Consider the following 20,212-nt stretch of genomic DNA (forward strand, 5'->3'; position numbering starts at 1 on the left):
ATAGGCCTGATTCAGATGTGGTTAAAGTTGCTGTAGCTTCTGCTTACAAGTATAGCACTAATATATGGTAACACAGCAGGAGGCATAGTATCGGATCATCTGCAACACCATTGATGTGTCTCATGACACGTGGGGTCATGCTAGCCGGTCGTCGCAGCAATAACAAAGAGTCTGAAACTGGGGGCGACCAAATGAAGCAGTTGAATCTCCCTACCAGCCCTCAAATGGTATTTAGACTGCCATCTACAACCAGATGTGAATGTGGTCCAATATTACTAGTACTTTATAATTTGTTTACAAAATATGATCCATGGGATATATGCTGAGATTATAAACATCCACCCTGTTGGGCCTTCAAGGATCACATGTGATGTTCGGAAAACCACAAATCTCTATCTCTTGCATTGCCAATACATTTTATTTTTGTTATTGTTTAGCTTCAACTTGTTAAATTGAGATGAAATAAAGTGCATGTAGTTTCTAGGAGTTTCCACCACAAAACTATGCAGTTTTAATGAAAATCATTTCTGTAGTTTTTGTGCCTGCTTGGAACAAACCAACAGCAGCATTTTTTTGGTTGCACGCACCTGAGTCAGCCTTGTTACCTAAGAAAATACTAAGCAGTTGGCTGTCTGCTTACAGGGAGGAATCAGAACGTACTTTGCCAAGTCTACAAATTCCACTGACACTATATTGTGACAATCCTGTCATTAGAAACTTGCCCAAGACTCGGAGTATTGACTTTTCATACCACACTTGGTCCAGAGTCTTGGGTACATTTTTTATGATAGGCTTGATGTGCTCAAGTGAGCACATCAAATCAGTCAGATGACTGATTTGCCCATTGCAAAAAAAAAAAAAACTTTAAAAACTTATTCATATAACTTACATTTGTTTTAGTAAACAGCTAAAATCACAACTTGTGTCAGTGTCCAAATATACAAGGATCTAACTGTATCTGTAAATTGTAATCACTGGTATCTGTTCTATATCTAAAAAGGACAAGCTGTGTATAGTCTTTTTCTAGTGGTCTAACTCCGGCATCCGATCTTTCGTGTTGTTGATACTGCTGCAGATGAAAACACTGCAGTTTCTGTAAGTCTCAGAGCTAATCATTTCAGCAACATTCTATGTACAATTCCTTCAGTAAAGCTGTGAGCTTAGTTAGAAATCTAGCGGCTACACTTCATCTTTCAACTGCTTGTATTCCACATGTCTGAAGAACAGAAAGTTTTTGATTTGGAAGAGAACCATAAATCTTTGAGGGACATCTTGCGTATACAGAATTTTGTCACAGGAATATTGGTGAATAATGATCATTCAGAAAGTCAAAAATTAAGGCAGCAACTGGTCTAGCCAGTAAGAGCAGGTGCTCTATCAGCGGCGTAACCTTTTAGAAGTCCATCAATGCCCGAAAAAAGGTCATCCCTTCTTGATTTCTCCTTTAGGGGCAGGATTGTTGGAATTTAATATTTTCTAATACCATTCTAAAACCATAGCCAACTTGTTTTTAATGCCCTGGAATAATAATTCTGCTGTCTCCATAAATGTGCCTTTTACTATTTCTTCACTAAACTGAAAATAATTGTGGTACTCTTTACTTAGTTGGGCGCCCGTCGCGGTCATCGCGGGTACATTTATGTCTGACCGCGACCGAGGCGATGCCCGCGATTTCCCATTGAAACCCATGTTAAACATGGAAATCGTGTCGGTCGCGTCGCGGCCGGCCATAAATGTGCCCGCGACGCGATGCTCCCGATTTACCATAGGAATCAATGTTAAAAGGCGCGATGGACCCGATTTTACTGTTAAATGGCTCAATGGACCCGATTTGGCCATAGGAATCAATGTTAAATGGGCCACAGAGCCCATTAACCCTTAAATGTCCCCCCCAATTTTTAACGCCACCCCACGATCCACGCCAACCCGAAGCGTGGCGAGCGCAGCGAGCCCGCGAGGGGCGGCGGTACGCGTCCTCCGACCTTTTCATGCCCTACTATCCACTAGGGCGTGGAGTGAGAATATAATAGTGTGGCGAGCGCAGCGAGCCCCGCGAGGGGACGCGGATACCTTCACAGTTATACGCGTCCCCTCGCGGGCTTCACAGGTGTCCGTGGCGACGCCGACACCTGTGAAGCCCGCGAGGGGACGCGTCTACCTCGCTGCGCTCGCCACGCTTCGGGCTCGGTGGCTCGCTGCGCTCGCCACACTATTCTATTCTCACTCCACGCCCTAGTGGATAGTAGGGCATGAAAAGGTCGGAGGACGCGTACCGCCGCCCCTCGCGGGCTCGCTGCGCTCGCCACGCTTCGGGTTGGCGTGGATCGTGGGGTGGCGTTAAAAATTGGGGGGGGACATTTAAGGGTTAATTGTGCCTATTTGGGCCCATTTAACATTGATTCCTATGGCCAAATCGGGTCTATTGAGGCATTTAACAGTAAAATCGCGGTCAATCAGCCTTTTTAACATTGTTCCCTATGGGAAAATCGCGGTCATCGCGGCCATCCCGATTTACCCGCGATGACCGCGATGACCGCGATTTTTACCCCCGACGCCCGCGATTTCAATCGCTGGCGCCCTTCTAGGTAAAGAGTACCATAATTGTTATTTTTCAAGTATGTGCCTAACCCAAGATGATTGTTTTGTTGTTGGGACTCCTAAAGATTAATTGTTAGACAGTAAAGAACAGTTTCAATTCTCTAACTTCATGGTCTTGAAGTTACTGTTGTGCTTCTTGAGTAGACCTTTTATAATGCTTCTCCAACTGTCCCGGTCACAGCAATTAGTAAGAGAGGCGAGCAGAGTCTACCGATGGATGCAGCCTTTCTCTATATCTGCCTTTATAGTAAATTCTTATACAGTATATATTTAAGTGCACTCTAAATTTTGTAACCAGTATAGAATGTTTTGGATATAATAATGGAACTGCTTAATAACCTCTAATATCAATATACAGTAGTTTATAGTATGGGAGTAGAGGACTGCTTATATTATTGTAAGCTAAAACACATTCCTTACATTTATAATGGTTTAATTTTCTTTACAATTTTTTTTTCTAAATTTAAAAATAATCTTACAAAATAATTTGAATATACATGTGCTCAATTATACATTGTATTTCAAGTAATTTGTTCAAAATTGGCTTATATAGATAAACTTTGTCTTCAAATATTCCAGCCCTGTAGAATTTTACTGGCTATGTTTTTTGACACAATTTGGGACAGGTTTGGGGACAAAAAAGGACAATGGGGCAGATGTATTAAGCCTGAACAAGAGATAAATGCAAGGGTGATAAAGAGAGATAAATGTCCAGTCAATCACCTGCTAACTGCAATGTTACAGGCTGTGTTTGAAAAAAGTCAGTAAGGAGCTGATTGGCTGGACGTTTATCTCTCTTTATCACCCTTGCATTTATCTCTTGTTAAGGCTTAATACATATGCCCCAGTGTTGTTTATTTAGTGGTAATTATTTCTATATCACTTTAAATGTATGTCCCTTAATGATGTAACAAACTAAAAGCTACAACTGTAAATACGTTTGACGGTTTTAATTTAAGCATCAGTTTGTATCCATACACACCAGCTGGTGAAGGCGAATTGGCGTTGAGTTAGTGAATTAGGTATATTTTGTATAAAGAGTACCCACCCCTAAGCAGTGGTATCATACCACCCTCCCTTTTCTCACTTGTACCTCAAGTGCAAAGCTGTTTAGCTTCACAGATCATTTCACAATTCAAATTAGGAAGAATGTTACTCCCCAATATGGAAGCCTTTCTTAATCTGCTGCACATCCAGATTCCATCTGCCACTTGCCCACACAGGATTACATTCTGTGCCCCAAGAGGCGGTTATTGCTTGTCTATAGTCTCTCTGAGCACTAGCATTGCAAACAGAATTATAGGAATTGTGCTAGCTGTATTTGCATTATCTGTGCAGTGACTCATAAGATGAGCTCTTACTGGTATTATTTTTTTCTTGCCTCTAGTACTCAAACTTCAGCACATGCAGTAAATTAACTACACTGCTCTGTATTGCATTTTACATGCTTGCTGCACCTAGACTGGCTTTTTACAGAAGCATGGTAAGAGAGGAAAATAGGAACATGTAATTTAAGTTTATTTCATTTCTTTACTGTAGATGATTCATTTACTCACCAGCTGCCTATAAGCCAATACAAAGAGCCCCTGATGCTTCCACTTTGGATAACTTTCCAATTGACAGATAACACATTTCTTGTTGAAGATAAAGCTAACTGGGAAGCATTACATTCTATTTATATTTCTTTTTAATTTAGGAAGGATCCTGAACCGTTTTTCCAAAGACATTGGACACGTGGATGACTTGTTGCCTTTTACATTTTTGGACTTCCTGCAGGTAATGAGCATTACAGAACTATTGACACACATGTTATTAATTACTGCATGAACACCAGCAGTTCTGTATTTAAAGTAAGGTGAATAATTTGAATATACTGTAAAGTGAGGGTGATGTATATACTTTTAGAGCTTGTTTTGTGTGGACCTATATGTTTGAAACTGATTGGTAATGAAATCCCCGTAGTCAGAATCCCAACACTGATAATGCAGATGGCTTCCTGGGAAGAATGTGCCTGTCTCCCCTCCTATTACAGGTGTGGATTTGGATGAATTAGTGCAGGGCTGGGCAACACCGGCCCTCCAGATGTTAATGAACTATACATCCCAGGATGCTTTGCATTAGTTTTGCTATGTGGCCATGCTGAAACTGATGCAAGGCATGCTGGGATGTGTAGTTCATCAACATCTGGAGGGCCGGTGTTGCCCAGCCCTGAATTAGTGTGAATTAATGTTCAGGAACTACACTCGGACTAGGGAATGCAGGGTTAAAACAAGCATGTTTAATGATGGACTTTTTCATCAATGGGAGAAAACATAACAGGCTGATCCCAAATAACATCATTGAGAAAAGTTAATATGTTAACTAAGAATGTATGCAATAAGTTTTTGTGTAGGGCTTAGGAAGACGTAATAGTGGTGATAGCTGGATCCGGATGGAGAAACTGGAGAAGACGAGGATTGATGACAAGATGCTTAGGTCCGGGTTTGAAGAACGGAGAAGAGGTGATAATAATTAGATCTGGTTAGAAGAATGGTGATGACGTGAAGATGATTGAATTTAGTTAGAATGGGGATGACGAGAACATAATTGAATCCAGTTTGAAGAATGGGGATGACTTAAAGATAATTGAATTTGGTTTTGATGAACGAAGAAGAAGAAGATGAACAAAGAAGATGTGCAGAATTGCTGGTGGCTGGATGGTACTGTGATGCAGTCTGGTCCACAGAACCGTGTGGAATGGACTAGGATGGTCAGAAGAGGCCATGATGCAGTATGGCATCCCAGGAACCATGGCGAAGGACAGGCTGAGCTGAGGACATGCAGCTGACCTGAATGAAGCCAGGAGTCTCCACAAGTGATCGGCTCAAAATACCTTTTTGCACTGACACTGAACAGTCTAGGCAGATCCCCTATATAGCTATAGGGCGGCTGCCATTGGCTGTCAGTACAGCGAGGCAGGAAATCATGCTGGCTGGCCCAATAGCCCTTTAGCCTTTAACCAAGATGGGGCGCTGGCCTCTCATGAGCAATGTTCTAGACTTTTCTCTACATTGGTGCCTGGAAGTTTGTGGACCCTTTAAAATTTTCTATATTTCTGCTGAAATTTGACCTAGAAATACTTCACACATCCTAAAATTAGATAAAGAGAACCAAATCAGACAACAATAACTGCATCTAAACATATCCAGGAATTGTTGATTAGTTCAGAACATCACTTTTTAGAGGGAAAAGGGGAGGGGGGATGGCGACCGGTGCACAAGTAGGTATTACAAAAAATGATGACCTATGATAATATAAATGTTCCACAATAACTGATGTACATCATGAGGAATATCCTCTGTTGGTTGGAGTGTGGAGGTGCACCCAAGAGAGTGGCTATAGTTGTAGAGAAAAGGAGGGGAAGACTCTCTGTTTTTTGGGGCACTCTTTTACTACAGATTACGCAAGGTAATCTCTACGTATGTTGATTTGGTCATAGAGATAAGTATAAAGTATGTCGGGGTACACACTATTTCACCTGTCAGTTGAATAGTAAGTTTGCAGATTGGCGCCTCTCAAAATGAGAGAAAGTGTCTGCAAGTGGAAAAGCAGTACCTGTAGTATTCTGGTAACAGTAAATTAATCTTGCTAGTTCACAATGTGTGGGGGAGACTGGGGTTCCCTGAGTTCTCCTCTTAGGAGTGATTTTATTAAAATATAACTTTTAATCGAATACCTTAAAAATTGGACTAGACAGACATATAACTAAACTTGGACACACATACATAAATGACATGAAAGAGAGACAGTATACGTTCGTTAGACTCCATGGATAAAGATCTGGTGCCGTCACCCCTTTGTGAATTTCAAAGAGGAATTTTGATGACGGTAAGTATCAATCTGACTCATCCGTACAGAGAGGATAATTTCACTGTGTATTTCCCCACGTTTCAACTAAAGGCAGGGTGATATGCCTAACTGGCAGTCTCGTATAATTTATATTTACAACAATTTATTTTGCAACATAGAACACTATGATCCTATTGGTTGCCACGGAGGACGTATACATACACGATTTACTGTCCTAATACAGATATAGAAGTCACACTAAATAGTGAAGTTTTGCAGAATGCATACATTTAATACCAGTCTACCTGCAATTTCATGGTGCTCTCATATTCATTGCACCCAGTATCTGGTATAGGCATTTATCATGTTACATTCCAATAGTGCAGCGAGTCAGTAATATCATAGCAGCTGGGATAATTCTGAGGGGTATATGTCTAAGGTAGCCAGAAGTTTAATTCTGGTCCTAATGTGGGTAGTGGTAGGGTTCCAGAGATAGGGGTTAGAGGTAAAAGTGATAGGGGGTAGAGTAATCTGAAAGTTCCTATGAGGGTGGTGTGAGGTGTTCCCAGACCTACTTTATATACCTTCAACAGACAGGCAGTGAGATCTGGTCAGTCCAGGGAAGGTCCCCCTTCCCGTCTGGCAGGTCCCTCTAGTCCTGTGGTCAGCTTCCACCAAAATAATTTAGTGGGCTTTGTAGGTATTGTGGGGAAGCACCTCCCCTCTAGGTCTCAGAGAAGTGGTAGTTGGCTCTGGGGGCCCTTGCGTGACAGGCGGCTGCTGCCCAGCTATATATACCATGTGACCAGAGTGGAATTAGTACATAGAATTATCTGAAGAGGTCCCCCTTCTCCAGAAGATGTTTTCAACACAGCTGGCAGGCTGCCACCAGTTTATTTTAGGTGGGCCCTTTAGGTATTGCGGGTGAGCGGGCCTGTGTGCACAGCAAGGGGATTCCTAGATAGGGAGCCAGTAAATAAGGGTACTGCTGCCCGGTACCATCCCAGTGTTCCCCTGTTAAGAACAATTCCAGTGCAAGGAAACACTTTGGGATAGAAGCTGGGTGAGTGGCCCCAGAAGTGATGAGGGGAGAGATAGTGCTGGTATAGTATGCTGCTGTCCTCCACTTGTGACTTGCTACAGAGGTGGGGGATGAGCGATACTAACAGATTGAATCCAGCCGAGACAGAAAGAAGTAGGTAAAGGAAAAAACTGATATAATTTAAAGGTGACTGTTGAGTAGGTATATTAATGTTTAGGGAACCAGTAACCCTCTGATCTGTTGCGACCCTGTCTTAGTAGTGCCTAGACAGTTCAATGTGCCAGCTATTGCTATTTGTAAGGATATCTGAAATAGCGCTAATGCGCCTGTGGCTCTATAGTACCTGAGCCAGGCTAATCGGCTACTGCCGGCAGGTATATGCGAGAGTGTCTAAATGTGTACTGTGGGGCTCGTGATGCCCGGGCAGCTAACTGCTGCTGCGGGAGATATGCTGCTCTGTATAGGGGTGCCGGATCTGGGCTGTGCGGCTGCTGCCGGCTAAGGTCTGAGTAGATACCTCTGAGCCTGCTGTCGTACTATTATGCCCAGGCAGCTGGACGCTGCTGCGGGAGGTACGCTGCGAGTGTCTAAATGTGTACTGTGGGGCTCGTGATGCCCGGGCAGCTAACTGCTGCTGCGGGAGATATGCTGCTCTGTGTAGGGGTGCCTGATCTGGGCTGTGCGGCTGCTGCCGGCTAAGGTCTGAGCAGATACCTCTGAGCCTGCTGTCGTACTAGTATGCCCAGGCAGCTGGACGCTGTTGCGGGAGGTACGCTGCTCTAAGTTGCGATGCCTAGTGGAGCGTAAGCTCCTGAGCTAGGCTGTGCGGCTGCTGCTGGTTAGGGATCTAGAGAAATACCTCAGAGCGCGCTGGTGCGCTCGTAGTACCCGGACAGATCCGGACGGCTGCTGACTGCTGCTGCGGGCAACGCGCTGTGTTGGCGTCACTCCACTAACACCACCAACGATCGTTTCACCTTTAACCAAGGCTTCTTCAGGGTGAGTGTGTGTGTGTGCAGGTAAGTTAATGCCGCCTATTTAACCTCTATACTGGTTAAGTGTGATTGGTTGCTTTCCCAGTGTTTGGACGTTATTGGTCCAGCCACTAGCTACCAGCGTTCAGTTACCTGTATCAGGTGTGGGTAATTATGTCCAGCTGATTGGATCCAGCCTGTTGTTAAAGGAAAATCGGCTGGATTGGATATGAGAGAAAAGAAACAGAGAGACAGAAAGGAGAGAGGTAAAACGAGAGAGAGACGAGGTATTGAGGAGCACAGTGTATTGATAGAAATGAGGATTTTTGGATGTTCACACACCGCTATTTCCCCATAAATATTGGATATATTACTGGTCATAACTCCATTTAAAAAGAGGGAAACGAGAACAAATTTTTGGGAAAATGTAACATTCTTGAATATTTGAGGAAGTGGGATTACTGGATGTTCACACACCGCTGAATCCCCATGAATATTAAATATATTGCAGGTCATGGATTGAGACTCTATTTAAAAAGGGGAAGAGGGGAACAATATAGGGAAAATGTAGCATTGCTGAACAAGTGGTAACAGGGGAAGAGATACCCCAAGCGTAGTGGCGAGATGATTAAGACTTATCAGGGGAGACTGCTAGATCCCACCTACCTCTGCTAACCCCGTACATTACACTCTTGCATTGTTAGCAGAGGTAGGTGGGATCTAGCAGTCTCCCCTGATAAGTCTTAATCATCTCGCCACTACGCTTGGAGTATCTCTTCCCCGGGTACCACTTGTTCAGCAATGCTACATTTTCCCTATATTGTTCCCCTCTTCCCCTTTTTAAATGGAGTCTCAATCCATGATCTGCAATATATTTAATATTCATGGGGATTCAGCGGTGTGTGAACATCCAGTAATCCCACTTCCTCAAATATTCAAGACTGTTACATTTTCCCAAAAATTTGTTCTCGTTTCCCTCTTTTTAAATGGAGTTATGACCAGTAATATATCCAATATTTATGGGGACATAGCGGTGTGTGAACATCCAAAAATCCTCATTTCTATCAATACACTGTGCTCCTCAATACCTCGTCTCTCTCGAGTTTTACCTCTCTCCTTTCTGTCTCTCTGTTTCTTTTCTCTCCTATCCAATCCAGCCGATTTTCCTTTAATAACAGGCTGGATCCAATCAGCTGGACATAATTACCCACACCTGATACAGGTAACTGAACGCTGGTAGCTAGTGACTGGACCAATAACGTCCAAACACTGGGAAAGCAACCAATCACACTTAACCAGTATAGAGATTAAATAGGCGGCATTAACTTACCTGCACACACACACACTCCCCCTGAAGAAGCCTTGGTTTAAGGTGAAACGATCGTTGGTGGTGTTAGTGGAGTGACGCCAACACAGCGCGTTCCCCGCAGCAGCAGTCAGCAGCCGTCCGGATCTGTCCGGGTACTACGAGCGCACCAGCGCGCTCTGAGGTATTTCTCTAGATCCCTAACCGGCAGCAGCCGCACAGCCTAGCTCAGGAGCTTACGCTCCACTAGGCATCGCAACTTAGAGCAGCGTACCTCCCACAGCAGCGTCCAGCTGCCTGGGCATACTAGTATGACAGCAGGCTCAGAGGTATCTGCTCAGACCTTAGCCGGCAGCAGCCGCACAGCCCAGATCAGGCACCCCTACACAGAGCAGCATATCTCCCGCAGCAGCAGTTAGCTGCCCGGGCATCACGAGCCCCACAGTACACATTTAGACACTCGCAGCGTACCTCCCGCAGCAGCGTCCAGCTGCCTGGGCATAATAGTACGACAGCAGGCTCAGAGGTATCTACTCAGACCTTAGCCGGCAGCAGCCGCACAGCCCAGATCCGGCACCTCTATACAGAGCAGCATATCTCCCGCAGCAGCAGTTAGCTGCCCGGGCATCACGAGCCCCACAGTACACATTTAGACACTCTCGCATATACCTGCCGGCAGTAGCCGATTAGCCTGGCTCAGGTACTATAGAGCCACAGGCGCATTAGCGCTATTTCAGATATCCTTACAAATAGCAATAGCTGGCACATTGAACTGTCTAGGCACTACTAAGACAGGGTAGCAACAGATCAGAGGGTTACTGGTTCCCTAAACATTAATATACCTACTCAACAGTCACCTTTAAATTATATCAGTTTTTTCCTTTACCTACTTCTTTCTGTCTCGGCTGGATTCAATCTGTTAGTATCGCTCATCCCCCACCTCTGTAGCAAGTCACAAGTGGAGGACAGCAGCATACTATACCAGCACTATCTCTCCCCTCATCACTTCTGGGGCCACTCACCCAGCTTCTATCCCAAAGTGTTTCCTTGCACTGGAATTGTTCTTAACAGGGGAACACTGGGATGGTACCGGGCAGCAGTACCCATATTTACTGGCTCCCTATCTAGGAATCCCTTTGCTGTGCACACAGGCCCGCTCACCCGCAATACCTAAAGGGCCCACCTAAAATAAACTGGTGGCAGCCTGCCAGCTGTGTTGAAAACATCTTCTGGAGAAGGGGGACCTCTTCAGATAATTCTATGTACTAATTCCACTCTGGTCACATGGTATATATAGCTGGGCAGCAGCCGCCTGTCACGCAAGGGCCCCCAGAGCCAACTACCACTTCTCTGAGACCTAGAGGGGAGGTGCTCCCCCACAATACCTACAAAGCCCACTAAATTATTTTGGTGGAAGCTGACCACAAGACTAGCGGGACCTGCCAGACGGGAAGGGGGACCTTCCCTGGACTGACCAGATCTCACTGCCTGTCTGTTGAAGGTATATAAAGTAGGTCTGGGAACACCTCACACCACCCTCATAGGAACTTTCAGATTACTCTACCCCCTATCACTTTTACCTCTAACCCCTATCTCTGGAACCCTACCACTACCCACATTAGGACCAGAATTAAACTTCTGGCTACCTTAGACATATACCCCTCAGAATTATCCCAGCTGCTATGATATTACTGACTCGCTGCACTATTGGAATGTAACATGATAAATGCCTATACCAGATACTGGGTGCAATGAATATGAGAGCACCATGAAATTGCAGGTAGACTGGTATTAAATGTATGCATTCTGTAAAACTTCACTATTAAGTGTGACTTCTATATCTGTATTAGGACAGTAAATCGTGTATGTATATGTCCTTTGTGGCAACCAATAGGATCATAGTGTTCTATGTTGCAAAATAAATTGTTGTAAATATAAATTATACGAGACTGCCAGTTAGGCATATCACCCTGCCTTTAGTTGAAACGTGGGGAAATACACAGTGAAATTATCCTCTCTGTATGGATGAGTCAGATTGATACTTACCGTCATCAAAATTCCTCTTTGAAATTCACAAAGGGGTGACGGCACCAGATCTTTATCCACGGAGACTAACGAACGTATACTGTCTCTCTTTCATGTCATTTATGGATGTTTGTCCAAGTTTAGTTATATGTCTGTCTAGTCCAATTTTTAAGGTATTCGATTAAAAGTTATATTTTAATAAAATCACTCCTAAGAGGAGAACTCAGGGAACCCCTCACAGGGTCCCCCAGTCTCCCCCACACATTGTGAACTAGCAAGATTAATTTACTGTTACCAGAATACTACAGGTACTGCTTTTCCACTTGCAGACACTTATAGGGATATTCAATGTCTGTCGAGTTTTGTGAAATCGCGAGTTTTTATGTTATCTCGCCCAGAATCCTTAGGTTTCTCGTCCTCGATTATTCAATCTGCATTTTTTCTCGATTTTTTTATTGTCCCGTTTTTCATATTTTTTCGATTTGGTCGACTGTCGAGGGCACAAAAGCTCGCATTATCGAGCATTTTGTCCACACATTTTCGTCGACTTTTCTCGTAACCTATGCAATCTTTTCTGTTTTTGGTTTTCTCGACGTCAGTTTCACCAGTTCTCGTCTTGCAAGTCTCGCCAGGCTTGTGTGGCGTGATTTTAATATTATGTATTTATTTTGGTCCGTATAACAGATTTGTGATATATACCTATATGTAATAGTCTACTATTGTTATCTATTTTGTGAACTACTTGTTAAGAGTGTCTAAAATCATTTTAGGAAGGGGTCATAACTTTATTCTTGCTGGCTGATTACTGACAATCTTGGTTGCAATTTTTGCAATGTAGTGAAAGCTGACCTTCTTCAATTTCTATGAAGAAGGACTGTTTGATGTAAATAATGCAGAGTGCATTCGAATTACTGAAATCTCATTGTAATGTCTATATGCCCTAAGTCAAACTACACAGTGTATTATTTACACAGATTAATTAACACTTACCTAACGCTTCTTCCGCAGCAAAATGCAAGCAATATTTCTGCTACACCCACGTACAGCATACACTTCCTCCTCAAACTCGCTCGCACACACGTGGCGAGCAGCACAGGGATTTATATAGAAGATGTCGAGCCGGGAAACGGGAAAAAGTGACGCCCACAACTCGCAACATTGTTACAACCTCGATGGGAGTGGTCTCGCTTGATTGGCACATTGAATACCCGAGATCTCGCTTCGTCGAGCTAAAATAATCTGTCGAGCAAAACGAAAAAGTAAAATACTCGCCGAGGAAAATAAAATCGACACAGATTGAATATCCCCCTTACTCTCATTTTGAGAGGCGCCAATCTGCAAACTTACTATTCAACTGACAGGTGAAATAGTGTGTACCCCGCCATACTTTATACTTATCTCTATGACCAAATCAACATACGTAGAGATTACCTTGCGTAATCTGTAGTAAAAGAGTGCCCCAAAAAACAGAGTCTCTTCCCCTCCTTTTCTCTACTAGTTCAGAACATCGGCTTGAAGGAATTTGGCATAATTTCTCTATACAAAACAGTTTCAACTCTGTTATCTTGGTGGGTTTCTTCCCATGAACTGCTCGCTTTATGTCCTTCCACAACATTTTAACTGGATTAAGGTCAGGACTTTGACTTTTCCATTCTAAAACTTTATCTTTTAACAAGTAGTAGTAGTAGTAGTAGTACGTTTATTTATAAGGCGCCGCAAAGTGTCCACAGCACCGTACATAGCAAACAAAAAACAAATGACAAGGTAACGTACAGGGTGTGTTGAAAAATACAGTATAAATAGGGGTACAGCTGGTAGAAATAAAATCAGCATCAGTTCAGAAGTAGGTGTCAAAATTGTCGAGGAGACTGAAGATGAAGTAGAGGAAGGGAAGAACAGGACAGGAGGACAGGTGAGGTAAAGAGGTAGGGTGAGTACGTGAGGCAGGAAGACCCTACTCATAAGAGTTAACATACTAAAAATAGGTGGGTGGACGAACGAAAAACAACAGGATAAGTAGGAACGAAGGGGAACGGAGGCAGGATAGGAGGATCAAAAGAGGTTAGGAGGAGGGATAGGCTAGTCGAAAAAAGTGGGTTTTGAGGGAGCGCTTGAAGGAGGTAAGGGAATCACAAAGCCTGATGGGTGGCGGGAGGTTGTTCCAGTGCAGGGGGGCAGCGCAGGAGAAGTCTTGGACACGGGAGTGGGAGGAGGTGATTAGGTGAGAGGTCAGTCGGCGGTCAGCGATGGAGCGAAGAGGACGGGAGGGAGTGTGGATAGAGATCAGTGAAGTCTTTGGTCAAATGTGTGTCAAATGTTAATAAGTCTTTAGTCAAATGTGTGCTTTGTCTTGATGCATAAATCCTGTTCTCTGAAGATGCAGCTCTTGGACAGATGTCCGGGCATTTTCCTTTAGAATGTTCTGGTATAATTCAGAATTCATTGTCCCATGGGATGTTGTCCCAGGCCAGATGCAGAAAAACAGGCATAAACCATGATTCCATTACTATGTTTCACAGATGTTATGAGGTCTTTATTCTGGAATACACTCTTTTCATCCCCCCCCCCCTAACATAACACTTCTCCTTTAAAACAAAAGACTCTATTTTGGTCTCATCTGTCACACAAAATATTGTTCCAATAGCTTTCTAACTTGTCCATGTGATATTTAGCAAACTGCACATTTGCAGCAATGTTCTGTTTGGAGAGCAGCGGCTTTCTTGTTGCGATCCTGCCATGCATGCCATTGTTCGGTACTTATATGTTAGTTGAGCGTCTACTAAGCTATTTGCTTACTTTTCCGCGGCCCCTCGCGGGGCTCGCCACGCTTCGGGCATGGTCTTTGTTGGTCATCCACCATGGCCTGGAATTTCCTCAATTTGTGCACAAGCTGTCTGACTTGATTGGTGGAGTCTTTAACAATGGTTTTGTAATCTTTTCTATTCTGATGTGCATCAACAATTCTTCTTCTGAGGTGTTCGCATGTGTTTTGAACATCAGACTTTGACAGATCCCTGTTCTTTAAAAAAAAAAAAGACAGGTTGTCCATTCACAAAGATTTCACCTTCAAAATATCTGCTAAACCTAAAGGTTTTCACCCACACATATGTGTTATTAGATCATTTTCCTCGATACCAAAAAAATATAGCATTTCTTTTTTTGCCTCATTTGATTTGGTTCTCTTTATCTACTTTTAGGACTTCTGTGAAAAGCAGAGGAAGTTGTAGGTCAGATTTTAGCAGAAATATAGAAACTTCTGAAGGGTTCACAAACTTTCAAGCACCACTGTACTGTGGAATGTTTATAGAGCATACTAGGTCTAGAATTAAATGTTTATTATAGGTTGCTTATCGTCTGGTTCTAGATGCTTTTTTTTTTTTTTTTAATTGGATTGGGCCTTTATTTGACCGATTACCTGGGTTAGCTTCTCAACTGCTCTTCCATCAGTTAAGCAATCTTGAAGTAAATCTTTGAAACAAAAGGTTACCTGAAGATTAAAAAACTTTTTAATGTGTTGAATTGCACAGTGTTGCATACAGTTATTTATTTATAAAAAAAAATATTATATATATATATATATATATATATATATATATATATATATATATATATATATATATATATATATATATAGTTACTCCATTATGTTTTGATAGAGGGTACTAATCGTAAATGCATTTAGAATCATGAAGTTGTTTAAGATGTAGGGATACATTAACTAAAGCTTCTAAAAATGAAAAGTGAAGTTGACATAAATCATTATTCTATAGCATTCTAGAAAATCATAGAATATGATTGGTTGCACTTGTCTTTTTTAAAAGCTTTAGTAAATCTCGCTCAACCTGGTTAAATAAGATTATGGTTGCTCAGCATATTAAGATAAATATGGCTTAGATCGTGTCATGACTTTATTCTGTTTATGCTTCAGGCAGTTCTAAAGATTTGTATCTACCTAAACAACACACAGAACAAATCTGCTTATATTTCTTTCTGAGATGGACACTAGCTTATAGAGATCCTGTTTCTGTCTCATCCTCTGGTGTTTGCAATAGGAGGTTTATTTTAAATATTACCCTCTAGTCACTTTGTGTAATTTCCTAATAATTCTACAGTAGTTGCTTTTTGAGGGGCATTCTTCAAGTAGCTCTCTTTGGAGAATACATATCGCTAAGTCAGTTTTCTATAATGTTACTAAATAATTGGCGATATAGATTTAAATAATTTATTAGAGATGAGCATAAGTATTCTGTTTACTCATAGGCTTAAATTATTTCAGCTGTTTATTAGAGTAAGTTACTTAATTTGCCTGATCAGCTGTTTAGAGGCTACTCAAGCAGATTATGGGAAAGCCATTTCTGAACAAGGTTGAAGAATTAATGTTCAAAAGTAATTTCACCACAAATTGCCCTTTTACTAATGAAAGGTGTATAAATACTACTGAAGAGAAGAATCAGGTTGAGTAGCAATCAGAATAATATATATTGCAAAGTGAAGGGAAGCCTCTCTCTCCGCAAGATTACAGTTCCCTTTGTTTTGGAAATGGTGTTAAAGACTCTAGAATAAATTTAATTTAAGTTGGTTGGTTAGCTCATGCCTTTAATTTTTCATTTACCCGTATATACTCGAGTATAAGTCGACCCGAATATAAGCCGAGGCAGCTAATTTTACAACAAAAAAAAACTGGGAAAACTTATTGACTCAAGTGGGACCCTCACTCGAGTATAAGACGAGGGGGGCTTTTTTACCATAAAAAATGTTCTGAAAAAGTAGGCTTATACTCGAGTATATATGGTATTTCTTAAATGTAGGTAATATCAGCATGCCAATGCCAGTGATTATAAAGGCAGGCATCTTGAAAAGAAGGTGAAAGCTTTTAGCATTGAGATAATAGTTGAATTGACATAGGAATCCAGACAATGAACTAATGTAGTCAATGTGCAGTGTGATTTTGTACTCAAAGGGAAAACAAAGTTACCTTTAGCCACCTCGCCCTGCCTTATAAATACAATAGTCTCAAATCAGCAAATACTACACTGCAAAATACAGTATATTCCAAATTGACAAAGGTATGTATTCAATGCTGTTTGCGAGTGGTGACAGCGAGCAGGGCTTCCTGCTCGCTGTCACCACTCACCCTGACAGTATTCAACACAGCCTCCGCATCCGCCAATTCCCCCTCGCTCCGTTTTTTGAGCGAGGGGGAATTGGCGGATGCGGCTCCAGAAGCAGCGAGACCCGCGGCTAAAAACTGCGAGTTGTCTGCAGCAGCCGCGGGTCTCGCAGGTTGAATAGTGCGAGCGGCCGGCGCGGGGGTTAAACCGCGAGGATTGCTGTTTTTCAGCAATCCTCGCTGTTTAACCCCCTCGCCGGCCGCTCGCTGTGGCATTGAATACATGCCAATGACAGAAAGTGCTGTGTCAATCTATAATGCTCCAGGACACCTTAAGACCTGATAGCTAGGAGGCTTTTGCAACAGAACAAAGTCTTGTGACAGTCAAGTAGTCCAAAGTGTCAACCCCATCCTTTCGGGGTTTCTTTTAACGTCAGGGGCAGATCAAGAGGGATCCTTTACATTGGTTAGTGGTCAGAGAGGTAGAGGTTCTTCCGCCTCATCCTCCTCCAATGCAATCAGATGTTAAGTGCACAGACAAATGAGTGGTGTGACGGGCGGTACTTTTGTATTATCAAGGCGCCCGATTTTATCTAAATCGTATACGATATCGCATACGATTTAGCGGCCGATTTGATGCAATTTTGCGGGCGATTTTCTGCCATTTCCTGGCGATTTGTATGCTATTCCATCCTTGCACACCCCCACTATCCAAGTCAGCCCGAAGCGCGCGAGCGGACGCGATACGCGTCCTTCCGACCTGTTCATACTTCCACTATCCACGTCGGCGTGGAGTTAATTATATAAAGCGCAGCGAGCCACCGAGCCGAAAGCGTGGTGAGTGCAGCAATCCCAGCGAGGGGACGCGGAAAACGATCCCGAAGCATGGCGAGCACAGCGAGGGGACACTGATTGCTTGACGTGTATTCTGCATCCCCCTCGCGGGGCTCTCTGCGCTCGCCACGCTTCGGGATCATTTTAACGTGGCCCCTCGTGGGGCTCGCTGCGCTCGCCACGCTTCGGCCTTTATAAAATCAATTCTACACAGACGTGTATAGTGAGGATATGAACAGGTCGGGAGGACACGTACTGGGCTAACTTGAGGTACTTGTTTCCTAGCACGGCGCCCATCGAATACCATGGCATACCGTATGCGATGCGATATTCTGGTAAATGACCCGGAATGTACAATAGCAAATGGCATGCGATGCAATTTTTAATTGTACAAGCACCCTGATAGGTGTTTACAATGTTAAATGCACCCCCATTGTCAACGCCACCCCCACTATCAACACCAACCCGAAGGGTGGCGAGCGCAGCGAGCCCGCGAGGGGTGGCGGTACGCGTCCTCTGACCTTTTCATTCCCCCACTATCCACGTCGGCGTAGTGTTTATCTTAGATAGTGTGGCGAGCGCAGCGAGCCACCGAGCCCGAAGCGTTGCGAGCGGACGCGGAATACATGTTAAGTAAACCACGTCCCACTATCTAACATCAACTCCACGCCGTTGGGGATAGTGGGGGTATGAAAAGGTTGGAGGACACATACCGCCGCCCCTCGCGGGCTCACTATGCTCGCCACGTGTGGGGGTGGCGTTGACAATAGGGGTGCATTTAACATTGTAAGCACCCATCATGGTGCTTGTACAATTAAAAATTGCATCGCATCGCATGCTGCTATATTGCATGTGATGCACTGCGATGGAAATAGGGGGCGCTGTGCTACAAAACAAGTACCTAACTTGGATAGTGGGGGTGTGCAAGGATGGAATAGCATGCAAATAGGCAGGAAATCGCGGAAAAGCGGCAACTAAATTGCATCCGATTTTGGCATGTGATTTGCGGCCGATTTTGCGGGCGCCCAGATAATACAAAAGTACCTTACGGGCTTCCCACCTACCTGGGATTTTCCGGGGCAGGGACCAGTGTGCTGGATTTCAAAGCCATGTGGTTTAAAAATTGCAAGACAACAAGGTTCAGCAGATTATTTCCCAGGAATACAAGTTGAAGTTTGCGTTTCAACCTCCAAACCGATTCTTTACAACAGGACTCAACGGTTTTGGCGTAAAAGAAACAGGTTATTATAACAGCTATACAAAACTGTTAGTGGCAGGTGTGATGATACCTGTTTCACTAGGGCAACATGGCCTATGCTTTTTATTCCAGTCTTTTAGTGGTACCAATGCCAGACTGCTGGGCAGTGGCGTAGCTACTTATTATGCGCCCCCCCGCCGCTAAAACAATTTGCCCCCCCCTCCCCTCCGCAGCCCCCCCCCATGCCCATACCTGCCCACCCGCTGCTGTCTGCGGTACCTGCCGTGCCGTCACGGTCCCGTAGCGCTGGCTCCTGCTGCTAATAATGAAACGTGACTCTTAGAAAATGGTTGCCCCCATACTGCAGACAGAAAACTGTCTGCAGTATGGGGGCAGCCATTTTCTAAGTGTCCGTTTTCATTATTGAAGCAGGAGCCAGCGCTAGGAGAGACGGGACTGTGACGGCAGTCATAGCACGGCAGGCAGGTACCGCAGACAGCAGTGGGTAACTATAGCCCTGCAGACCCCCGGCGCCCCCAAACTTGCTCTGCGCCTCCCCGCCACCGCGGGGGCTGCGGAGCTATAGTTACGCCACTGCTGCTGGGTATGGCCTGTATTAACTCTCAATACCCTGAACCCATACCTTGCTTACCATAAATTCAAAATGGAATCCGTACAGGCACTCATTGATGTGCTGGAACCAGCCCAATTTTTGTTATCTCACATAAAAAATCTCCATGTACCCATTTGGAAACTGCATCAATGGTTTCTCAGGTTTGCAGTACAGGATCTTCAATACCAGTTCAGAGCCCTCCCATTAGGCCTGTCATTAGCCCCATGGGTCGTCACTAAAATCATGGTATTGAAGCTACGTCTACAAGGGATTATGATAATCTCATACCTAGATAATCTCCATTTTAGAGCACCTAAAAGATGCCTTTTGGGCATATAATTTTCTTTTTCAGCATGAATGGATAATAAACTTCTAAAAGTCCCAACTGTTGCATCCCAAAGACCGTTGTTCCTGGGATTGGTTCGCGACACGGTAGACCAGAAGGTTACAGCAGTGTCAATTTGTTTAATCCCACATACAGCATCTTCATTTGATTGGGTGGCTGTTGAATCCACGTTGCTAAGTAGGCCAGTTATACCAGCTTTATTCATTCCTACCATGCTTAGGGCAAGGAAGGCTGTTACTTTAGCCCATAAACTGTAACAACCTTTGATACCTAAGTGATCAGTCACTTTGCTTGTTACCAATTTATGCACAAAATAGGGCCTGATATAGAGATGGATG

At 43.6% G+C, this 20,212-nt stretch overlaps 1 protein-coding gene across 1 annotated transcript in view; it reads left to right on the plus strand.

Moving 5' to 3' along the window:
* Nucleotides 1–20,212, plus strand: part of ABCC4 (ATP binding cassette subfamily C member 4 (PEL blood group)) — a 256,979-nt gene that overhangs the window by 137,907 nt on the left and 98,860 nt on the right. Inside the window, exon 20 of the mRNA XM_083168791.1 lies at nucleotides 4,295–4,374. Coding sequence (XP_083024917.1) covers nucleotides 4,295–4,374 — 80 coding nt within the window. The remainder of the gene's footprint in view (nucleotides 1–4,294; nucleotides 4,375–20,212) is intronic.

Source organism: Crinia signifera, chromosome 2, assembly GCF_055691185.1.
Source record: "Crinia signifera chromosome 2, ASM5569118v1, whole genome shotgun sequence".
Classification (NCBI taxonomy): Eukaryota; Metazoa; Chordata; class Amphibia; order Anura; family Myobatrachidae; genus Crinia; species Crinia signifera.